The sequence below is a fragment of the Scardinius erythrophthalmus genome, assembly GCF_964197995.2.
Source record: "Scardinius erythrophthalmus genome assembly, chromosome: 18".
Taxonomy (NCBI): Eukaryota; Metazoa; Chordata; class Actinopteri; order Cypriniformes; family Leuciscidae; genus Scardinius; species Scardinius erythrophthalmus.
Genome location: NC_138238.1, coordinates 12,547,681 through 12,571,681, shown reverse-complemented (window position 1 = coordinate 12,571,681; position 24,001 = coordinate 12,547,681). Strand labels below are relative to the sequence as shown.

The 24,001-nt window shown below is 41.0% G+C and overlaps 1 protein-coding gene across 1 annotated transcript in view; it reads right to left on the bottom strand.

Moving 5' to 3' along the window:
- Nucleotides 1-24,001, bottom strand: part of myo1d (myosin 1D) — a 69,894-nt gene that overhangs the window by 27,784 nt on the left and 18,109 nt on the right. Inside the window, exons 5-16 of the mRNA XM_081392279.1 lie at nt 23,803-23,856; nt 23,392-23,487; nt 22,370-22,486; nt 22,082-22,285; nt 21,386-21,531; nt 21,182-21,296; nt 20,890-21,060; nt 14,446-14,516; nt 13,200-13,274; nt 12,970-13,102; nt 11,451-11,617; nt 9,619-9,826 (exon numbers count right to left, since the gene is read on the bottom strand). Coding sequence (XP_081248405.1) covers nt 9,619-9,826; nt 11,451-11,617; nt 12,970-13,102; nt 13,200-13,274; nt 14,446-14,516; nt 20,890-21,060; nt 21,182-21,296; nt 21,386-21,531; nt 22,082-22,285; nt 22,370-22,486; nt 23,392-23,487; nt 23,803-23,856 — 1,557 coding nt within the window. The remainder of the gene's footprint in view (nt 1-9,618; nt 9,827-11,450; nt 11,618-12,969; nt 13,103-13,199; nt 13,275-14,445; nt 14,517-20,889; nt 21,061-21,181; nt 21,297-21,385; nt 21,532-22,081; nt 22,286-22,369; nt 22,487-23,391; nt 23,488-23,802; nt 23,857-24,001) is intronic.

Below are 24,001 nucleotides of genomic sequence, written 5' to 3'. Positions count from 1 at the left end.
CTACTGCAGCTGTTTACCCCGCAGTCAACGAGCCGGTATCTACTCGCTCGCCTGCGCGCATCCGCCGTTCTCACGGCAACCCAGAAAATGTCAAAAGAGCATAATGTCTGGTTGCACGGCTGACGCCGTATGTGTTTCTAGTACAGTGAATGTGCCCACGTTCTGTGCTCACCCCTGTACACAAGCACTATACATCCCGTGTCTCTCACAGAGCCCACTCTCATGAAGCAGGCAAAAGCCGCTTTAGTGTTAAAAGTAGGTCACGTGTCCACTTCTCCGTGCCCACACCTACTCACTGTCCGCTCTGTCACACGGCCTTGCACGACCGGTCATGTTTTAAATGTGAGTCCTGTGCCCGCCCTCGAGCGCTCACACATACATTTTCGCGCCTCACACTATATGTTCCCCGTCCAAAGCCACCGGGACACTGTGTGTAAAACGGCCAGCTATCGCTACGTGCGATCCGCCGTATCTAACCACCAAGAGCGCGCGCGCCGCGCCCGCCCCTGAATGTAACTCCTGTGCCCGCCCTCGAGCGCTCACACATACTAACGAACATTTTCGCCCCGACGCCGCCATCGCGCGTCGCGCCTCACACTTTATGTTCCCCGTCTAAAGCCACCGGGACACTGTGTGTAAAACGGCCAGCTATCGCTGCGTGCGATCTGCCGTATCTAAGCACCAAGAGCGCGCGCGCCGCGCCCGCCCCTCCGTTTCGAGCTCTCGAGCCCGCGATGCGCGGCGATCGGAGCCCGGAGGCCATTCTGCCCCTGGCTGCACACGCAAAAGCGTGGGAAACTATTCCAGGCGCATCAGAACGGGTGCTAAGCACAGTAAAACAGGGCTATACTCTGCAGTTCGCTCGCCGCCCTCCGCGCTTTCAAGCGCGTATCGAGACCAGAGTGAATGGGGAAGTAGCACATCTACTTCGAGCAGAAATACACTTCTGTGCAAAAGGGCTATGGAACCGGTTTCCCCTTCCATGAGCGAGTCGGGCTTTTACAGCCGTTATTTCCTCGTTCCCAAGAAGGACGGAGCACTCAGACCAATTTTGGATCTGAGACGTTTGAACGAGGCTCTTATGAGAAGACCGTTCAAAATGCTCACAACCAGACAAATTCTCGCGCAAATTCGCCCGAGGGACTGGTTTATATCTCTCGATCTAAAAGACGCGTGCTTTTCAGATCCTGATAATACCCCGTCACAGGCCATTCTTGAGATTCGCCTTCGACGGTCAGGTATATCAGTACACGGCCCGTCTGTCGACACAGCGCGCGCGCTGCATTCGACGCCTGGCCGCGTCTCTCCGGCCGGGCAGCACCGTACCTCTCAAAACATTTCAGAGGCTACTGGGTTGTATGGCCTCAGCCGCAGCAGTGCTTCGGCTGGGTCTTTTACGAATGCGCCCGCTACAATGCTGGCTGAATGCCCGAGTGCCTCACAGAGCATGGGCTTCCGGCGGTATTCGCATCAGAGTGACTCAGAGCTGCGTTTCAGCTCTGAAGCCCTGGTTAGCGGCCGACTGGTACCAGCGGGGAGTGACAATGGGAGCTATCTCACACCGCAAAATTATCTCGACGGACGCTTCCACCTCAGGCTGGGGCGCTCTGTTCGAGGGCAAACCGGCTTTTGGCCTATGGTCAGACCGGGAAAAATGCCTCCACATAAACTGTTTGGAGATGATAGCGGTCGAGAACGCGCTCAGGCGCTTCCTCCCATTCATACGGGATCACCATGTGCTAGTCCGCTCGGACAACATGTCCGTGGTATCCTATGTGAACCGACAGGGCGGTGTCAGATCCAGGAATCTGTGCAGGCTGACAGAACGCCTTCTCGTGTGGGCTTACCGCTCGCTGCGCTCGCTGAAAGCCGCGCACGTACCGGGCCACCTGAATGTCGGTCCAGACAGACTGTCCAGGGACAACATTCCCCCGGGAGAATGGTCTCTGCACCTCCAGACAGTCCAGTTTCTCTGGCGCCTATTCGGCAGAGCGGAAATCGACCTCTTTGTGTCGAAAGACAATGCTCAATGCCTGAAGTTTTATTTGAAGAGCGAAGACGCGCTGTCCCAGACATGGCCCAGCCTCCCGCTGTATGCTTTTCCTCCGATCTCCCTGTTGCCACAGGTCATTTAGAGGATCAGAGAAACGCACCACTCAGTGCTGCTTATAGCCCTGCGATGGGAAAACCAAACTTGGTACCCAGAGCTAGTGAGGCTGTCGCACTCACCCCCATGGCCGATCCCGGTGAGAAAGGATCTCCTCTCCCAAGCCGCTGGATCGATCTGGCATCCCCATCCAGAGCGCTGGTCGCTGCATGCATGGGTGATCAACGGATACCCGTTGACCTGTCAGAAGGGGTCGTGAACACGATCACGCAGTCTAGAGCCCCCTCCACGAGACGGCTCTACGCGTCTAAATGGTCGGTGTTTTCTAAATGGTGCGCTACTCAAAACCTGGATCCGCGCGCATGCGGGGTTCCGCGGGTGCTCTCCTTCTTGCAAGAGCTGTTGGAAAAGGGCAGATCCCCTTCCACGCTCAAAGTATATGTGGCCGCTATTACAGCGTTCGCTGAGACGACGCTCGGCCGGGCAATGGGAAGGAATGAGCTCATTATCCGCTTCCTCAGAGGAGCTAGACGGATGAACCCCCCGCGGCCCCCCTCGGTTCCCTCGTGGGATCTGTCCTTGGTCCTGGCGGCCCTAAAGGCTTTTCCCTTTGAACCGCTTGAATCCGCGGATCTAAAGTATCTGTCGCTTAAAACCGTTTTTCTGATAGCTCTGTCTTCAGTCAAACGAGTGGGTGATTTGCACGCGCTATCTGTTAGCCCTGCATGTCTCGAGTTCGGGCCGAATGACTCGAAAGTCATTCTCAGACCGAGGCACGGTTACATCCCCAAAGCGATTGGAACCCCGTTTAGGGCACAAATTATTTCCCTCTCGGCTCTGCCAGCATCCGATGGTGGGGACAGTGATAACCTCCTATGCCCTGTCCGGGCGCTGAGAGTTTACATCACGCGCTCCGCCGCTTTCAGGCGTTCAGAGCAGCTCTTTGTTTCCTTCGGCGGACGCACCAAGGGTCTTGCCGCCTCGAAGCAGAGCTTGTCCAGGTGGATAGTGGACGCGATAGCAGCAGCTTATGCCTCCAAACACCTGCAGTGCCCTCTGGGCATCAGAGCCCATTCCACTAGAGGCATGGCCTCGTCGTGGGCCTGGTCCAGCGGAATTTCTATCCACGACATTTGTATGGCGGCGGGCTGGGCCTCCCCGTCTACATTCGTGAGGTTTTATAACCTGGAAGTTCCTGCCCTACAGGCAAAAATATTGTCAGTATAAGTGACATGTATGCTCTGCCCAGCTCCCGTGTGCAGACTACGTTCATATGCTGGCGCTATTCTGGTAACTACTCAGGGTGAAGTGTTTGACTCAGACCGGCTGATCCGTTCTGTTTCCTATTTCCCGTTACGCGCTGTTATCGGTGCTGGCCCGCGCTGCTGGCCGCCCGCATTATTCTCTGCCGCGTGGGAATTTTTCTCTTCATGTGAGACCGACTATGTCGTTTTCTCCTACCCTTATGAGTGCTTATGTACTGTTTGGGCTCGCTCCGCCGGCCCTACTGTTGTACTGCTATGTTTATAGACCGGCCGCGCCGCTCTATTTCATATGCTGCATGAAGTGCATGTACTACGCTGGCCCGTCTCTCGACCGGCCACATTTTCCAGCAGAGTGTTTTCCCCGGTTCCCCTGGGATTCATGGGCTGGATGCTCGGCGCACACGGCGTTGACAAAGGGTTCCCGATGCGTAAGCTACTTACGCAATACGAGAGAACCTCTCGTAAGAGAACGTACTCGGTTACTAACGTAACCTCGGTTCTCTCTAGAAGAGGGAACGAGTATTGCGTAACCTGCCGTGTCGCGCCACGAGCTTTTGCGCTTCAGACTGCGAAAACCAGAATTTTAGCCTGTGAGCGCTGAATATATACACGCTGGCCACGCCCATTCTGACGGTTAGAAGGGCGCGGAGGGCGCGAAGCGCCCTCATTGGTTGCCGCGTTCATAGCGCTCACCGATAGGCTTAAGCAGTTGCAGCCGAGCAGCCAATGAGCACGCTTATACAGCCTGCCTAGGTCTGTCGGCTGCTGCACTGCGTTGACAATGAATACAAAATTAAGGATAATTTTTTGGCTTCAGATCTCGAAGAAAGAAGACTTTCCCGATGCGTAAGCTACTTACGCAATACTCGTTCCCTCTTCTAGAGAGAACCGAGGTTACGTTAGTAACCGAGTACGATTTCTGAGAAGGCAGGTTCAGAATAACCCTCGAGTGATTACTAAAGACTAGGACTGGGACGATACACCTATCTCCTGATTCGATACTATCATGATACTTGGGTGCCGATACGATATGTATTGTGATTTTTTTTAAGAATTGAACTGGAGAATTAAGAATTACAAGAATATCACTGAACTGAAGGCCATTGCTCATGAAGAATGGGTTAAGATTCCTCAGAAACGCTGCACGAAGCTGGTGTCTGGTTATACATCTCGTTTTTAGCAGGTCATAAAAACAAAAGGGTGTTCTACTAAGTACTAAAGATGCTTGCCATGAAGGGGTTGAATAATTTTGAGACTGCAGAAGTCACTAAAAGTTGCATTTTCAGTTGAATTTGCAGAAACCACTTGAAACATTTGTTGTGTTGAGCTATTTCAATTACTTTTGTTTGATTTGTTCATTACAAATAGCTGAAAGTCTGTACATTTTGTCAATAAACCTGATTTGCAATGGGGAATTAATAATTCCAATTACAACTGTACATATAGATCACACATTCATATAGTGTATATACTATTGTATATACATATAGTGTATGTAGATCTACCTTCCTGCAAAGTTCAGCTCCAACCCTGATCAAACACAACTGAACCATCTAATTGAGATCTTCAGGAACACTTGATAATTAACGTTATGTTTATATTTACTATATTATTTACACACACACACACACACACACACACACACACACAGACACACATATTACAGCATTTTTACTTTGTAATGCAGCGCACCAATCCCATCATATCAAATTAGCAAATAAATATTTATGCTGCAGGGAAAAACAATTCACATATATGCAAATATCCAATTTTACAAATATTCCTAACATAAAGTCAACATAATTTGAATTGCAACCAATAGCAGAATAGCAGAAGGTCTGAGTGAAAATCAGCCTGAGCTGTTCAAATTGTGCTTATGGTAATTTAGAGAGTTAAGGCCAACTGCACATTCACACTGGCCATGCTGATGACATTGGAAATGCTTAAACAGTGGGTGGACAGACGGTTTGGGTTTTTTTTTTTTTCTGAGGGAGAATGGTGGTAGTTGACAACACCCGGGGGAAAGTGGGTAAATCAGGCCAATAACAAGACCTCAACTCACCCCGCCCCCTCCAGTCAGCTTGTCTGATCAGCGTTTAACAAACCCAGCACAATACCGCCTCTCCACAGCAGATTTACACACTCATCAAAGCAAAACTGGAGAAAGCTATGACAAAGAAGTCTCATATAACAAATAACTAATGCATAAATCTTTCAATCAAACCCATTGCTTAGCACTTTTTCTTTTTAACTTTCTTTTAAGGACTGCCAAAAAAATTGATTAGAAAAGAAAGAGTTTGACAGGATAAGATCTATGTATTTTAAAGGCTATAACTGGTGTGCAAACATCATCTTTATTGAGATGAAATAAAAATTATATATAAATAAAAAAGGCTGTTGAATCTCTCATCCTGCAGAAAACAGGACAAAGAAATTCTAGCAGAATCAATTCAGTTGTACCATCAGGTGTCAAAAGGCAATTACAGATGGCTGACAGAATGTGAGGTGACTTATCATTAATCAGAGAGGCAGGCAGGCAAATCCCACAATCCCTAAACACACACAATTTCACACACTGGCAGGACAGAATACCGGCCAGGGTATGTGACAGAGTTAAACGCATACACAAAAGATCCTAACCACAGACAATCCCACAAGACAGTGGGGGAGGAAAATGCGAAAGAGCCATTTTCATAAATCAATAACATGTGCTTGGCAAACTTGACTTGGTGATGGAAGCCTCCATCTTCCCTGTGTCTTCTGGCAGATTGTTGGACAAGTGTGTGTGTGTGTGTGTGTGTGTGTGTGTGTGTGTGTGTGTGTGTGTGTGTGTGTGTGTGTGTGTGTGTGTGTGTGTGTGTGTGTGTGTGTGTGTGTGTGTGTCTGGGGTAGATGTTGGGGTGCTGCCACTTTCTCAGCCAAATAACAGCAAGGCTCCTTTTGCAGCTGTCATTGCATTCATGTTTGACAGCTGTAATATTTATCTAAATTTTATTATCTGAATAAAACTAGGATACTGCTATATTTACTAAGGTGTTGTCAGTGTTTTCAGCATGTTGCTATGTGGTAGCTAGGCTATTTTGAGTGTTTTCTAGCTAGGTGGCTACTTACTATATGAAGTAAGCTACTTACTTAATTTTAATTGTACTTAGTTAGGCTGTTCACATCCTAAGAATGAGAAATTCCAGTGGTGTTTGTACCTTATCTGAGTATTTATTCTGAGAAATGAACTTTCCTCCACTACATTTCATAAAAATATATAATTTCTTGTCATTTTGAAATTAATAAATCAATATGCGAATTTGTGAAAGAGCTTTTTAATGAACTGGTTCACAAATCACACTTAATGATTTATTTGTGAACTGGACCGATCCAATTGCAGCTGTTCTCGAGTCAACAACTGTCTGATTCAATGATACAGTCAGAGTGAATCTCCAGTTAACAATTCACTGAATTGTTTATGTCTGACACAAAATACCAAAAATCTGTAATTCTGCAGTTAGTTACTGACTAGGAGTCCCTGGTAGACAAGATACTGTATCTCAACGGGAACTTCCTGATAAAAAAAATAAAATAAATCAATTTAAAAAAATAAATTAATTAAATAAGTTACTACGTGAAAAAATGTTTTAGTGATGGTTGCCGTAGACATGGTTTGTCTATGAAAATCACTGCACATTTCTCATCTAGTCTTATCTCTAATCTTATAGCTCTTATCTCTAAAGTGGTTGAATTAATGATTCAGTGACACACTCTCTGCCACCTACTGGCAGATGTAATGATGTAACCACCAGAAAGAGAGAAAAATCCCCACCACTAACAGTATAAAGAACAATGATAAACACAAACGTCAACCGATTCCTTGATAATGAAAATGGGGTTGAGGAAACAGTAAAGATATTTTGATAGATGAAAGACCTTGAGCACATCTGAACTGGCTCTTTTCAAGGACAGAATGGTAAAGCACCTTCATTAGATAAAGTACATTTCCATTTCCCACTTTGCCAATGATGCGTGTCCCCATTAACTGTCATCTCGTGAGCCATCAGGATGGGGTTATTGCACCAGGCAAACGTTTCACTAAAACCAACAGTTTTTACATGACAAGTATAAAATGTAAGTATAAGACGCTTCATTTTTTTTATAAAACAGTGTTCATCTACTACTGCAATCAGACACAGCAAAAGGAAGATGCAGCAGTAGAAAAAATCTGAGCACAAACAAACAATCCTAGAGGAGGTATAAGGGATTTATGGGGGAAATATAGGAGATTTATACAAGGAGTCTGACATCTCTGTGCATTGAGTGTTTGTTTGCCTCAGCAGATGCAATAAAAATCCACATTGTATTGTCAAGTCTTAAATCTGTTCTATCATTTCAGAAATTAGTGATATGGGATTTAACTCAGTCCATAAAATAAACAGAGAGCTTCTCTCACAGCAGAAACCACAACTAACATGGCCGATGCTGTGGATGCTGGGGCTTGAACGAATGAAATATTAATTAAAGGAAGGAAATTCATGAATAATGCAGCCACTCAATGTTTGTGTTTTGTACAAGCTGATCCGATTTGCTTCAAATTGCCTCCATTCAAAGATACATCTTTCTGATGAACCGAATAGAGGGTCGTATGGCGAGAGTCAGCATTCATCTTGCCTCTGCCCAAAGGAGCTCGCTGGCAGAGCAGAGCATCCTGGGTATTTTCATCACCTACGGGAGAAGCGCTAAAGCATAACGGCTTAGAAATGGCAGTGGAGTGAGGGGGCGGAGAAAGGCAATGGCACAGAAAAATGGCAGGAGATCTGTGAAGCAGTGGTGGGGTGAGACAGACAGGAAATCTGTAGAAAGTGGGAGGTGAGGAATAACAGAGCATTGATTGGGGGATTGGGGGTTATTTTGGTTTACATCCTTAAAAAAGATGAAAGATAAATGCATCCCCATGTGCTACACACTGAGAAATGAGAGACAAAGGAGAGGAAGCAGACCTCAAAAACCTACAAACAAGGAGATTCATACAGATGAGCAGTAGCATTTTCAAATTGGGTTCATTGGGAGCCTTTGGCACAAATGTAAGAACCGCTGGCAAAACCGGTAGACTTGGCACAACTCAGTCCAGTCTGCCATATGCTGATAAAGGGATTGTGTGTGAAAGAAAGATGATCCAAACCTAAAGACACTCATGCACTCATGTGTACGGTTTCAGTTTTTAGGGCTAACCGTAAGTTGTTGGGTTTTTTTGTGCAAAATAACACATTAGCGCCTGTCACTCACTGGAGATAAACTCTGCTGGGACGCCTGGTTATTGCCAGGAGGTTTGCAATATGATTAATACAGAGACAACATTTCCCCCAAATACTGTTTTTCCCCCTTAGGGACCTCAAGATGAACCTGTTTCAGGATGACACCTCTAACTCCGCTCTGAATCCATAAAACAAGATCAAACAATCCATCTCTGATCCAGGCAGAGCAAAGACTCAACACTTTGATATCTGCATCTGCTCATGAAAGTAGCAGTCTGATGAGGCGTGATGAAAAACCATGTCAGTTTGTGTTTAAAAGCATCTCAAAAATGGGTATCACCTGATAACATCCTCTGAAATAGAGAATCTTGCAACAGGGGGAGTGGTAAAAAAGACAACAACACTCAATGCACAGACAGGAGCTGACAGAATAGATGCTTTGATTTCTAGCTGTCAGTCACTGAAGACAGTAAAGTGAGAATGGGGAATATACAGTAGCGTGCTAAGACCCCCCAATCATTTTGTGTGACAGTGAAATGACACTTGCAGTCAATAAATCTGCCATTCAAAATATGTTCCTGAGGAAAATTAAAAGTAGAAACATCCCTTTAAAAATGCCAGAAAGCACTGTGTTTTGTGTATTTACACAGACACAAGAAAATTCCCTGAGCCAAAGGGATTTTTCGTGCCATATTGTTTTATTGTTGCCTTGTTGTTTTGTCTGCTGTGGTGTGAGGTCTGCTGTTTAAAATTAATGGTTTCAATGAATCACAGGAACTAATGGTGCGGATATGGAGCTGGAGCTGATTAAGAAAATACGTGAGTGTGTGCCATAATGGAGTTTTGTCAAATTCCTGATCAGAATAAATTTTTGAAAACCAGCTGAATATCAAATGAAATACGATGAATGTCTTTTATATTTGGACACTTAATGTCTTAAGTGTCCAAATATTTTTTTGAAGCCACTGAATATAATTTATATAACTGCACATAACAAGTCTCGAACCTTCTGCAGAAAGAGGACGATCCTCTTCACCATCTCTGCTCTCTGCTCCTCCAGGCTGAAGATGGTTCGGGGAGTACGGATGAAAACTTTGGTCTTGCCATAGGCCACGTCATGGTCGAATCCGCAGCCCTGTAGGAGACGTTTCACCGCCTCTTTATCGGACGGCAGGTCGTGATTGGGCCAGGTGAACTCGGAGATCATCTTATACCTGAAAGGTGAAAAAGAAAAGATAATGGGTAAAGGATAGAGAACAACACTTGACAGTCTCATACGGTTTATATTATTCTCAGCATTTTAAACTTCTTTCAGTATTCTAAGTTCATGCAGTTAATAATAATGACATAAAACATTTAAAAAATACATTTATTTATTAAATAGTTTTACATTTATTATAATTATTATAACCTCTCTTTAGCAGGAAAGTTAAATATTTTATAACCAATAATCAAACTAAACAATTCTTTTTTTCAATGTTTCTATAAGGCAAGTCATTTCACTCGGCAGTTATTTCAGTCAAGCAAGCACAGCTCATATTTCTTTGAATGGGGAAACATCAAATTCTCCAAAGCTCTTCACCAAGTTTACGATTAAATTCCATAAATCGAAATAACCAATGAAATGTCAACAACCGTCTCATAATTCTTTTTCCAAACACTCGAATCATGACAAAAAAACAGCATTTTTCACAAGCACGGCATGCATCTCAGAACAATGACTGTTTCTCAGAACACTGACTAAAGGCAGCTGCAGTGACGCAATGACTGTACCAATTGGCGATTGGGTCTTTTATTTAGAAGGCAGGACTAATTTCACCATATTGCGTTTTGAACTTTCTCCCATTCATAGTAATATTAATGCACTGTCTTTGTATATCTAAAGTCTTTGGTAATATAATCTTATGGCTGTAGTTCTTTAGCCTGTTGGCTGTATAAGGTTGCCTAGCAGCAAACAATAGCAACTTTCCGCATTAATATAGGCTTTAAGCACGGGTTGTCCAATCAGAATACATAGTCTGAGCAATCAAATTTTATTACAAGTATTAATATAACACACAGTGAGTCTTTATTTAAGAGAGGTATGAGGCTGGGCCCTTAGGATCAAATCCTCATTTGTCCAGTCTCGCATCTTAAGTAGTACATTATATTCCATGCACATCTGCAGCCTTGACAGAGACACAAATCACTCCTGTGAGTGCTGTTAACACTGCATTCTCAATTAGATGCAATTCAGTCTAACTTCCTCTTAGCAACATACATTTTGTCAACTCAGGTGTTGAATCTCATAAACTCATCAGAGTTGTGGCAAGTGTGTTTCATGGTGTTTTTGGGGACTATTTCTTTTGAGCAATATACAGATGCCTCAGAAAGTATTTGGACACTACTGGGACATCAGATAATGTTTTTTTTCTCAAGGATTCTGGTCCCTATATATCAAGATTCATTGTATATTCAGTGACAAAGTACAATGTATGCTCTACAAACTCAAGGCTATTGAAAAAGACTTCAGAATGAACATGGACTGCATGTCACTGTTACATAAAACCCTTCAGTTATCATGACACATGACTCTGAAGGATGAAAGATTTCACATGTTGCGTAAGATCTTCACAATCTGATTGATCAAACTGTAGTTTCAGATGTCAGTAGCAACCAAAGAGGCAACAGTCTCACACAAGCTGTCATAAGAGCATTGAGTTACTATACATGAGCTGAGACTGTACGCCAATGTGACATTACGCAGAGCATCAATTAAAAAAACTATTTAAACAGAAGATAAATAAATGATGATGTAACGCTTTGAAATGGACACAAGAAAAAGAGTAGGATGGTCACCTCTGAAGGAATCGTGGGTAGGTCTGTCGGTTAGCAAAACCAGCTCGTCGTACCCGGACGTTCTCCAGGAGGCCAAGATACTCCACTTGGTGCTTGCAGCGTTCATGTTCAAACAGCAGCGGTGACTTCACATCATTTGGCTTTATGCAACGCACATAGTATGGCTCCTATATGAACAAACAGAGAGCTATGATGAGTAATTGCACATCTACAGAGTGCAACAGTGCAACACTTTTCCTTGGTTCCAAAAGTGTTTTCCTCATAGAGATTTTTAAAAAGTCTTTGTTAAAGAGTTAGAATCCATGAACCAAACCAACCAGCTATGAGGTGTACCACAATATTAATATATTCAATTTAAAGCAAAAAAAAAATTACAATGATACAAGACTGTGTACTTAATGCTTCAAAGAGAGAAAGAACTACAATCCTATGAAATAGATAAATTAACTATTGATTAAAAGATATTGATTATATAAACAATATATGTTACATTTATTGCAAAATATACATATATATGCAAATATTTAAGAATGCTTCAATGGAGTGGGCAGGTGCTAAAGAGTTTTGTCACAATTGTGTGTTTGGTGGAGATCTTTCTGCAAAATCATGGTTTATGTAGTTTCTCACCAGAAATTTATTATTTAAAAAAAATAAGTTGAAATAATGTGGGCTGGTGGCTTCAAAAGCATATACCATTGATTACCAACCTCGTAGCTCACAGTATGTCTGTCTTTAAAGATTTATAAGTTGTCATTAAAAATCACTTCCCCATGGAGAAAATGAATGTGATTTTTACTTTCAGAAGCTGATTGCTGCAATCAGACTCGCTTTGGAATTCTTGACTCTGACATTCAAATGTATGATTGACCGTTTTTCCCGACTTCCTACATAGCTATACTGACATCATATTGTATGATGTGTCTATTTCTTCTCACATAAAAAAAATAAAAAATTACAGAAATATTTAATGTCCATACCTGCCAACCTACCAAATGCGGGTGGATTTTAGCAGTTGCATGTAATACAGTCACTACTACAATCGTTTACACAAAATGATGTCAAAATGCCAGTCTTGGGGACTGTCGGTAACAGTTGAGAAAGAAAAAGCATGTGTTACAGTATAATGGATCCATGTGTTGGGTCTTAAAGTGACAGCAGCCTAATATACCTGCTGCCAAATTATGAGAAAATATTTAAAAAAAAATCTATATATATATGGCAGTTTTTCCCCATGGTATCGATGTCAGAATTGTGGCCAGTGAAAATGCTGAGTGGCTATTAACTTTGGAAAACCACTAGCCACAGTGGCTGGTGAGAAAAAAAGTTAAAGTCAAGCTCTGCTTATTTGGTAAGATGTCGTGTAATAAGCAGGATAACATACATTAGTCTGTCATTATCACAAAACAAATTCTTAAACCCATACATTATTTTGGGATAATGACTGTCTGACTTTACGTTATAACTTCTATATTGTATGCATTGATCTTGGTCTACACAAAAATGCTTCAAACACACTCACCTTGCTGGCCAGGTTCTCCACCAGAGAGATCATGGAGTTTTTGAAGAGTGTTGCAGCAGTCAGGGGTCGTTTGGTGACCTCTGTGATGCTCAGCTTGCCCTCTGGCCACATGGCTTTTAGCACAGGATTTGAGCTGTAAAACAGAAGGAGAAGGACAGATATAAGTCACAGATGTCGTGTGACATCTGGCAGGTATGTAAATAAGGGACATACTTTATGGTAATACTGACCTGTTGTAAAGTAACCTCTTGAAGTCCTGAAACAAGGTGTCCTTGTTCTTGTCAATGAAGCCCACAACGGAGTAACTGAAACAAAACACACAACCAACTAAAATACACAAACATACAGTACACAAAGAGCTTGCACATGGCAAACTGTCTAAGACTTAAAGGTGAAGTGTGTAATTATTTTTCCAATGGCAACACAAAACAAATTTAAAAAAATAATGATTGTTCATAAACAGGCTTATTTGAACACTCCCCCAATCTGCAAGTGCAATAGAGTGCAACAGTCGAGTTCCGGAAGTAAAAATTCTCTCCATAGGGGAATACATTTTTTAACGATAACTTGTAAACCTTTAGACAGACTTACTGCTACAAGGTTATTAATTGATGGTATATGCTTTTGTTGATGCCATCAGCCCGCATTCTTTTATTGTATTTTCTTTAAAAAAAAAAATGGTATCAAGGACCCGCCCACACTCCCGCTCCCCGCAGACTCATTCACAAGCCCAGTTGTCAATCAATCATGATGTTACCCTAAATAACTAACTAAAACCAAACTTATTAAAAAAACTAACACTTGAACAAACATCAACGTGACACGAACTATCAAAAAAAACAGAAACCAACTTTGGAAAAAATTATTTGAAGTGTAATTTGATTTATTTCTTTTTAGTCTAGCTCGGATCCCATTGAATTACATGGAGAGGGAGGGGTTTATGACCTATATCGCAGCCGGCCACCAATATTTTGGCTTCACTTTTCAGGAAGTGTGGGGCACACTTGCAACTGACACAGAGAAAGCTCTAGCTCCTTAATTGAGAATATATATAATTTTAGAATTCATTCCCCCACCCGTTTCTTTCTTTTTTCACACACACAAAGGAACCTGAGCATAAACAAGACGTTTCAACTTAGTGTTACATCACACCTACACCCACAGAATTTTAGCAAATAACTGACAGCCTGCAATCTGGCAAACCACTGAAGTGAGAACATGAAACTGCATTTACATTTGGAATAAACTTGTTTTTGCGACCAGTGTTTACATCATTCGGACTGACTAATAAGTTTGCAAAATGTTTATTTACCAAACCTTTTCAAATGGAATTCATGCCCAAGGGAAGGATTAGATATCTTTCCACTTAGTTAAGACTTATGTGGGTAACTACCAGTGATTGTTAATTACAGCATTTAAGGGCTTATGGTCTCAAACAACAGAGAGTGCACTTACGCCTCCTCTAAATGTACTTACGCCACATCTCCAGCATAATGGCGAATGCGGAAGTCTCGGTCAAACTCCAGGTTTTTGTCTGTGGGGGAAAGCTGTGGAGAAAGAGATGGGAAATTAGGGTCTTTTTTTAAACAGAAAGTAGACTCGCAAAACTTGGCAAGCAAATTAAACAAGCCTGCACAAAGTGCAGCAGTGTCAGAGAAAGAGCTAGGCAACTCAAATGCTGGGAGGGGGAATCTAACAAACTCTGCGCATATGAAAGATAGATGAGATGCGCTCTTCTATCCAGCATAAAACAGCGGAGCTGAAAATAGTTCAGCGAACAACTGTGAAAGAGATGGTGCCCTTTTAACTACACAATTTAGTTATGAATGGCAAGTGTGCCTACTTAAATTACAGTTATAAAAATTATAGTTCTGACTCTAAATTCTGATTTCATGAGCTGCATTCAAAACTGTAAAATACACACCTGTGTCACTGTCAACATGCTATAATCAGCCATGGGTTATTTTTATTTCTATTTTACCTGCCAGGAGAATTGTTCATTCTTAATCATTTTTGTTGATCATTAGTGTCTTTTGTCTTATTACTGATGCCTGTCCAGTTACTTTTTACTAATTTGAGAAATGAGAAATGTCAAATTAGACCGAAGTATTTGTTTTATATGCAAACTTTTTAAATTCTCCTCTATAGGATAAATTTAAGTTTAAAAAAATATATTAATACTAAAATAATTTGGTATTTATGTGCACAATCTTTTATAACGAAGAATAAATGTCCCCAATACCAAGAATGTGTTTTTCAAAAAAAAAAAAAAAAGCAGCAATGATGCTTGCATGTAAAAATACAAGTATATACACATATACACACATACGTGTGTTACATGTTTTCAATTTTGCACGACAACAACTGTGCATATACTCCAAGTTCCAAGACCCTGTTATCAGTGCCAGATCACTGCCTTCCTTGAGGAGCCTCTGCATGCTGGATGAGGGCAGCTAGTGCAGTTATATAAGACTCAGTGTCATTCATAAAATACAGCAGTGACATCAAAGGCAAGCAGCCTCAGCTCTCATTAAGATACAGAATGCTGCTGATCCACTGTGTGAACAGAAACGCCCATTTCTGCAGATTAAAGCAGAACGGAACAATTACACTCAGTCTCCCTCTAGCCACAATCCGTCACATGCCCACATGCTGGATTAATTAAAGGATTGACTATCAGTAAGTTTAAGTGAGCTTTTGTGTCACTGTCCCCATTGTAGTAGATGCCAGCATCTCTATTCTGTGCCGCGTGCCACTTTATGGGTCTCTGTTTGGTTTGTTTGTGGTGACTCACTCACTCAGCTTATTTCAAATGCAATACAGATAAAATGGCCCTCTAAGGGAAAGGATGAGAAGCCACTATCTCTACCAGAAAGGACAAAACTGAATACTTCAGCCGAAGTGGAAGAGCAATCAAAATCAATTTGAATGGATGGCTGGAACTGTGTTGAAAAAAAAAAAAAAACTCATTTACCCATTTGAAATTGCAATGGAGATTCATATTTGATGTGGGATATCTGAAGACTGCATTTCGGAAGAGTTTAAAGACTTTATGGGTAGTACCCAGACCCAGGCTCCAAACACACTCACTGGGTCTCTTAAAAACATGAAGCTGAATAATTTTAATTAACTAAATGCACTTATTATAGGGTTAGGATTATGTTTGGCTTAGGGTTAGTTATGTTTTTTTATGCTAAGACACTACTTTCAAAAACATTGAAGACATCCTACTGGCCTCAAACATTTTAACAGTAGTGTGTGCATATACTGAACTGACAAGAAAAACATATTTTGAATACAATGCATTATTTTATTCTACTGACTGCCCTAATATATTTAAGTTGCAATTTGTTTTTTATAAGGCTTAACAAAGCAAAATCCAAATCTTCCCCAATACATCCTGGAACCTGCTTAATTAGGACTTAGGTGCCTTGTTCAAGGGTGATAGCTCATGAATCCTTAGGGATTGACGCAAACTCACATCATCAACATAAGAACCACAGTTTGGGTCCACCAGCACTAACCACTAGTCGACAGCTTTAAACTACATGCACTCAAATTCTACCCAGTCCAAATTTACAGTGTTTTTTTTTTAAGTGTTTGATTGTACAGACACATTTAATCCTGGATCCTGCTGATCGCACAGATGCCTCCCGCCCTCCTACCCAAAAGCTCTATTCTCACCCCCCAGGACCACACCATCCTGTCTAACACCTGTGCTTCTCAATACAGAGTGCTGGTTAAGCCAACCATATGGACAGCAATGGCAATGGCACCTGCCAATAAAGCCCAAAATCTGCCATTCACACACAAAGCCAACAGCAGCCAGGTATCCAAATCACAGTGCACTCTAGACGTGTAGATCAAACAGATATAATATAACAGTAAACCGTAAAAACTCATTTGTATTCAAAATGTATTTTAGTTGAAAAAAAAATATTGTGACTGCTTAGATACACAGTAGAAAGAACAATAGGAATCATCAAATGTGGTTCACAAAACTTTGTCTCAGGATGCTCATGGTGAATTTAATTCAGTTCAATAAACAAGAAAACTATAACTGAAAAGAACAAAAAAGGAAACAGTTTAGGTCAATTTAGGTTAACAATAAGGTCCCATTAATGTTAGTTAATGGATTAACTAACAATGAGAAATACATTTGTTGCAGCATTTATTAATCTTTGTTAAAGTTAGTTAATACAAATATAACTGTTCACTGTTTGTCCATGCCAGCTCAGGTCCATTAAATAATTTTAACAGATACAACTTTAATTTTAATAATGTATTAAATTAACATTAATTAAGATTAATAAATGCATTACAAGTATTTGCCATTGTTAATTCATGCTTACTAATGGTGTTAACTAAATGTTAACAAATAGAATACCAAGATCTATTCATAAAGTTTGAATGTTTTTAAACTTTTCTTGTTGCTTTATACTCCAAAATACACAAGGCATAAATCATGGACAAAGATATATGTCATGCAAATTGGCTGCACTTCGAAAGGTCAACAGCAAGCAAGGTCAAAGTTGAAATCGCTTGAACTTTGAGTTGTGCTTGACCAGCACTGCAGGGTAAAGCTGAAGCAGAGTTCAATGCATTGGGCAACACTAATGTGAATCATGTGAAAAGAACTTTAAGAAAAACAACCCAGCTAATGCTAAACCTGCAAAGCTGTGCCCAAAAAAACAGGTACAATGACATGTCAACTCAAGTCGCACTGGAAATTCATATATCAATTACCCAGTAACTTACGTACATTCTAAACGTGTGTCGGTGCTTCACAAGTCACCACGAAAACAATGCAATTACTTCCACTGTGATGGAAACAAGTCACAAACTCTTCCTAATGAACAGTTCTGCAAAAGAGCAGGCCACAGAGGCCAGCAGAGCTCTTCTCCAGGAACAGAAACCGACGGCTAATTGACTGGTTGCTCCGGCCTACACAAGCCTGATCGGATAATGAGCCTGGCCTTGCCTTCACACAACCAGGCATCTATGTGCTCCCATAGCAGCATCCGCTCACACAGCCACACCTGCAATCAGCACGTGATGAAGAGAGGGAAAACAAGGGGGGAGGGGGAAACTGGGATCAAAGAAAAGAACAGGAGAGAGGAAAGAAGCCCCCGACGCATACCGCCAGACAGCCGATGTGTCAGCAAATAACAGTAATTAAAAGCTGATGGGAAAAGAGGCATTTTTATAGCACACACCTGGAAGGATCAAAGCTGTTTTAAAGGTGCAATGAGAATGAGAGAAGCACAGTGAACATCAAGAGACTGTGAGGAAGACATAAGCAAGCTGATAAAGCACGGTGAGAAGGTAAAAGTGGTGGTAAATGAAGCACCTTATTAAGAAGATATGGCAGCTCAAAGATAGATCTGCCATTACATCTGATGTTTTCATCTTAGGTAAAACATACACAGACTGAGGCAAACTCTTTATTCAAGCAATTAGATATAAAAGTGGGGCTTCTGCAGTCAAAACACTTTTACAACTAAAGTTTTTGTCATTTGACATTTAAAGAGGGCAACTTATAGGGTAACTGAAACCATCTCCCGTATACTAGACCACAACTCCAGCAATATTTGGTTTATAAATGGTATACATAGGGCAGGGATATTTGGAATGCTCAATAAGCACAATTAATGCACAATGCACTCATATTGTAGCCTCAGACAGTTATCAGTAATGATTAAACCAGATTTTTAAAAACAATTTAAAAACTTGATTGTTCTCCTCTCCTTCATGTGAATTTTTTTTTTGGGGGGGGGGGGGGGGGCTTATTTAATAGCAGTTTTACAAAAAAAATCTGCATTGTTCCTGTCTGCATGAATATAACAGCTCTAGGCCAGTGGAAATGGGCCTAACACATGCAGAATACAGAAGGACACCCAGCATCCATTTGCAACAACTATTAATATTAAAATGTGGACAAGTTACAGAACTGCAATAACTGCAATAAGTTACTGTCCACAACTGCAATAAACTAAAAATAATTGAGTGTGTGTATTTTGAGTGTTCTCCCCCACTCAAAAATCTATGCCAAAGATAATATGATGTTGCTAGAAATTTGCCAGGTCTGACTTAAATGACTATGACAGGCATAGCCATCCACAAATCATAAATTTAAAAGTCCAAAAATAGCGACTTTATGAAATAATGAACCATTTATCTCATCTTCACTGCTGTAATCTGCTATGCTGTACAGCCTGTGTAGCTTATGGCAGAGCAAGTTCCATGCGTCCTGTCAGGACCAAGTTTAGAGAAAGAACTACAGAGAAAGAACTCCGGTCCACGGAGCATACTTTTCATACTTGAAATCAACCAAGGGTGAAGCTTTCCCTCTTAAACAGAGACTGCAGAGGAAAAAAGCACAGCGAATATCCCCAGTGAAGAAATCGGGAGAGACTCGGCCACAGATTTTTAACAAGCGGCAACCATTAATTATGCTGTTAAAGCGGCCTGCACATTTCAAGTTTCAGAGGTGGCTAGGAAAGACAAAAATGTCCCATTCTGTATTTAATTTGTATTTAGACACACAGCTGAACATATTAGAGAGCTTTCTTTTTCTTTTTGACCCATCCGTTTCTCTTTCATATGCTCATACTGCATGTCGAATTTAGTGAGAGTGGTGTTTACATAAACTGACTAGTTTACTATGAAATGGGTACAGATGCAGATGTTTGTGTTCACACACACGCAGCAGGAGAAAGACACATCATCTATCTAGCTAACAGGCCTAAGATTCCTTCACAGTGAGGAGTAACCCTCTGCATTACAAATGAGCTCTGAAGGACACTTATTATTCCTGCATCCAGGGAGACTTCTGATTATTCACATAGCCTGACACCGGGGCAGACGATGCCTGCTAGCTTTTGCTTCCTCCCTTCGGTGTGAATGCAGCTGAGCTGAGGGCAGATTCCGAGCACAGTTTGATAAAGTAGTACCTGAACTGACCCTCAGCTGGGTCTGTGCCCACTGGAATGCATGATCAACCCATCAGTGTACAGAAATCACGTCTAGAGCTCTGCAAGGTGGGTTATGTTTACATTTGGTTTTGTTTACTGCATTTTTCTATCTTTATCTCGGTGCGTCTCTATCCATAACTCTCCTACTCCCTCTCGCATTCTGACACTTTGCCAAGGCTGTGAGACATCAGTCTCACTAGCTTCCATTGGTTGCCAGTGACATCACCAAAGGCTCAGTAGTGAGAAATACTGGAGGACATTTTTTCACTGACCATTATTGCCTCCTTGTGTTGATTCAGGGTAATGCGTAAAATTCAATTAACATTTCTGTAATACCTAGATGAACTACTGGATTTGCCTAAATGTGCATTATTCAACACTGCACTTGGTACTGTAAACTACTGTTCAAAAGTTTGAGGTCAGTAAGATTTTTTTTTACAGAAATAATTACTTTTATATAGCAAGTATGCATTAAAGTGATCAAAAATGACAGCAAATACATTGATGTTACAACAGATTTCTATTTAAATTAAATACTGTACTTTCAATTCATAAAGAATCCTGAAAAATGATACATAAAGATTTCCACAAAAGTATTAAGCTGCACAACTGATTTCAAAATAGATATAATAATTAGTAATGCTTTTAAAGCACCAAATCAGCATATTAGAATGATTTCTGAAGGATCATGTGACACTGAAGACTGGAGTAATGATGCTGAAAATTCAGCTTTGCCATCACATATTTAAATTACATTTTAAAACATATTAAAATCCAAAGCAGTTCATTTAAATTGTAATTATATTTTACAATATTTCTGTTTTTACTTTTTGATCAAATAAACGCATCCTTGGCGAGAATAAGAGACTTCTTTCAAAAACATTAAAAAAAAAAATCTTACTGACAGGATAAATAGCTTTTATCCAGTTATTGTTATTTTCAATACCTTGCGGCTGGTGTAGTGGGCATGTTTCGCCAGTTTCCCATTGAGAGCCTGCAGGAACATCTCATCCGTCACCTTCCCCACATTCATGCACGCCTCATCCAGGACCGCAAAAATGCCCTTGTGCTGCTGTTCCACCAGATCCACGATGATCTGATTGTTAAAGTAGTCAATCTGTTTCACACAAATCACGACAAAATTTATTTAGTTGCAGTAAAGCTAGATCAATACAAAATTAGTTTCTTTTAGTATAATATAAATAGTGAAGATGTGAAAAGTTTGTGGAGAAACCCACATGCTTCCAGGGGATGCCCTCTCGCTGATACTCTTCCTGTTCTTGCTTCAACACCAGTTGAATGAAGAGCTGCTGTAGTTTTTCATTACAGTAGTTTATACAGAACTGCTCAAAGCTGGACAAAACAAGGAAGATATTCAGGAGAGGCACACTTAAAAGCCAATAAAAATCCTCCTACCTTTATGGAACAGCATATTCTCTCACCTGTTATTCTGAAAGATCTCAAAGCCATAGATGTCAAGGACTCCAATGACTGTGTTCTTCCCATGAACCCTGGCGTCATAGTTTTTCACCTCAATGACGTCATTGATTCTCCCCACAATCCAACAGAAAAGCCGCTCATAAATGGCCTGCGAGTAGGAAATAATGAGTGAAAGTGAACTGTGTGGAAGAAGAAACGTAGATGTGAATAGTTTCAGTCTACCAAGTTTATCTGTCTTGGTAAAGTATTTTATTGAAATTTGGATGGCTACGACAACATTTTTTTCCTCTATAGCTATATGGTGTAAAGCATGATAATTTTTTTGAGGATTCTTTGATGAATAGAAAGTTTAAAAGAGTATTTGAAATAGAACTTATTGTTGTTGTTTTTCCGAGAAAAAAAAAATCTAACTGATTCCAAACTTTTGGTAGTGTGTATGTATATATGATAATACGCATTTAAGCAATTTTATTACACTATATAAATAGTATAATATACAAGAGTACAACAAATAATACAAACGTACATTACAGAGGATCAAAACAATCATCTATCATATTTCGGGCCTGTAGAAGTAGAATTTATAGACTGGCATGAAATTCATATGCAAAATTTTGGTCCAGGTGTTTTATTTACAGCTGGGTTACCACAATTTTGTCTGTCTCCTAAAGAAAGTCTCCCAGAGTCCCAGTTCATACCTTGGCCAAGGCATCACGACCATAACTGGCCTCTTGATGAGTATGCTGCTTGTCAATGACGTCACGACCGGTGGCCACAGTGCGATAGAGCATAGCCTTCTCAACATTCTCCTCTTTGGTAGACAGCAAATCCCCTAGCACTGACACCATCTTAGAGTTCTCAATGAGAGTCACATCTCCATCACTTCCAAACTTCAGATTTCCCTGGAAAGATTAAATAATTCATCAGTCAGGCTATACTAGCTGCAGTTGGTAATCATTTTTGAACAAGCTTAGGAAATACTAAACCAGATGCAAGATGGTAGCCAGGATCTTGTAGACTGTCTGAATCTCCTCAACAGTGAAGCCAATGACTTTCATGGCATCAGCGACAGCTTTAAAATCAGCACTGTCATTTATAGACGACTGCAAGATTGGAAAGAGAATCTTGGTGAGTTACGGTCACAAACAAAATCACTATCCTGATAGATTAAATAAAGTGTAGTTAAAACATCCTCGTCCTGATCTTACTTTTAACAGTACAGTATATGCTATTAATTCAGCTTTAGGGATAACAGAATGGTTGGATGTAGATTGGCTAAAAGCCTTTCATTTAGTGAAGGTAAATCAATGATATCGAAATGGGAGGTCATTAAACCTATTTTTTACATTAAATTTATAGCAGAGCAATTAAAAGCTAAACAATTGCTGACACAGCAACTAAATCCCCAGACTTCCTAAAACAAAAGGACAACACTCGAATCGCTAATTATTCTGGGATGCTCATGGCTAACAGCTCCTGCAGAGTAAAGATGATTTCATTCAGCAGGAACCTTTTACAGCCACAGTTGTGCTGGACAGAGTGTGAAGTTTAGCCAGCATGTGCACCTACAAAAGACTTGGGAACTGGCATGAAATGTTCAAAGCACTTCAGGCTGTTTGTTTCAGACCTCTGTGAGCTCAACAATCCAGCTTGTTCCATGACAACACCTTGTTTGTTGCTATAAATTTGTTTTCGTGCCCACTCATTAAACTCCCTGCAGAAGCAATGGAACAGTGCTGGGTGATCTCACCTCCTGAGTCCTGACTCAACAGGCTATTACATATGAGGCAATTACAAATAGGTTTTAATATGCATCAATGGCTACTGTATCCCTAATCAAATTCCCTGCACAATTATTTGTGATTGCCCCTGCAAAGATTTCATTTTCCAGAGATCCCAAAGGTCTTGAGACTCTTTATGATATCTATAAAAATCCCAAAACATGTATAATATTACACACACATTACCACCCATAATAGTCTCTTTTAATCTGTACATGGTGTAATACCTTTATCTGGCCTCCAACTTTAATGTAGGTATATGCAGTGGGATCTTTCTGAATGTGCAGTGACCGCAGCTGAGCATCTGGAGCTCCTTTCACCAGCTGAAAAACACATTTAAAAGCACTTTTGACTTTCCCCACAGGATCATTTCTCTTGCCTTGATATGGAGGAGCATGTAAATTATAGTCTTGATAATAATGGTTTGTAGAGCACTAACAGACAGATGGAATTTTTAGTCTGATGTTTTGAGCATGTTTTGAAGCAATGGGACATTATTTTTGTAGGGGCAATAAAAGTGAGAAATGATTGGCCTTTGAAGGCTCTGACAGTGGAGTCAAACAGGTTTGGTAGGATTTGTCTGGTGTCTGGCAAAATAAAAAGAGCATATCAACTTCTGCGACGAGTTCTTCACTCACCTGGTAGAAAGAGTGGAAACTCCTCTCTCCTTCCTGCTGAAAGATGACTCGGGACTATGCAAGAAATCAAAAAATAAGTGTTCAGGATAAAAATCATATGCATTTATAATAAACGTAAAAATGTCACAGCTTCTCAAGCACACATATCACGATCAAGCAAGACAAAACTGAGTGGTCTGTGCCTGAGCAAAAAAGTCTG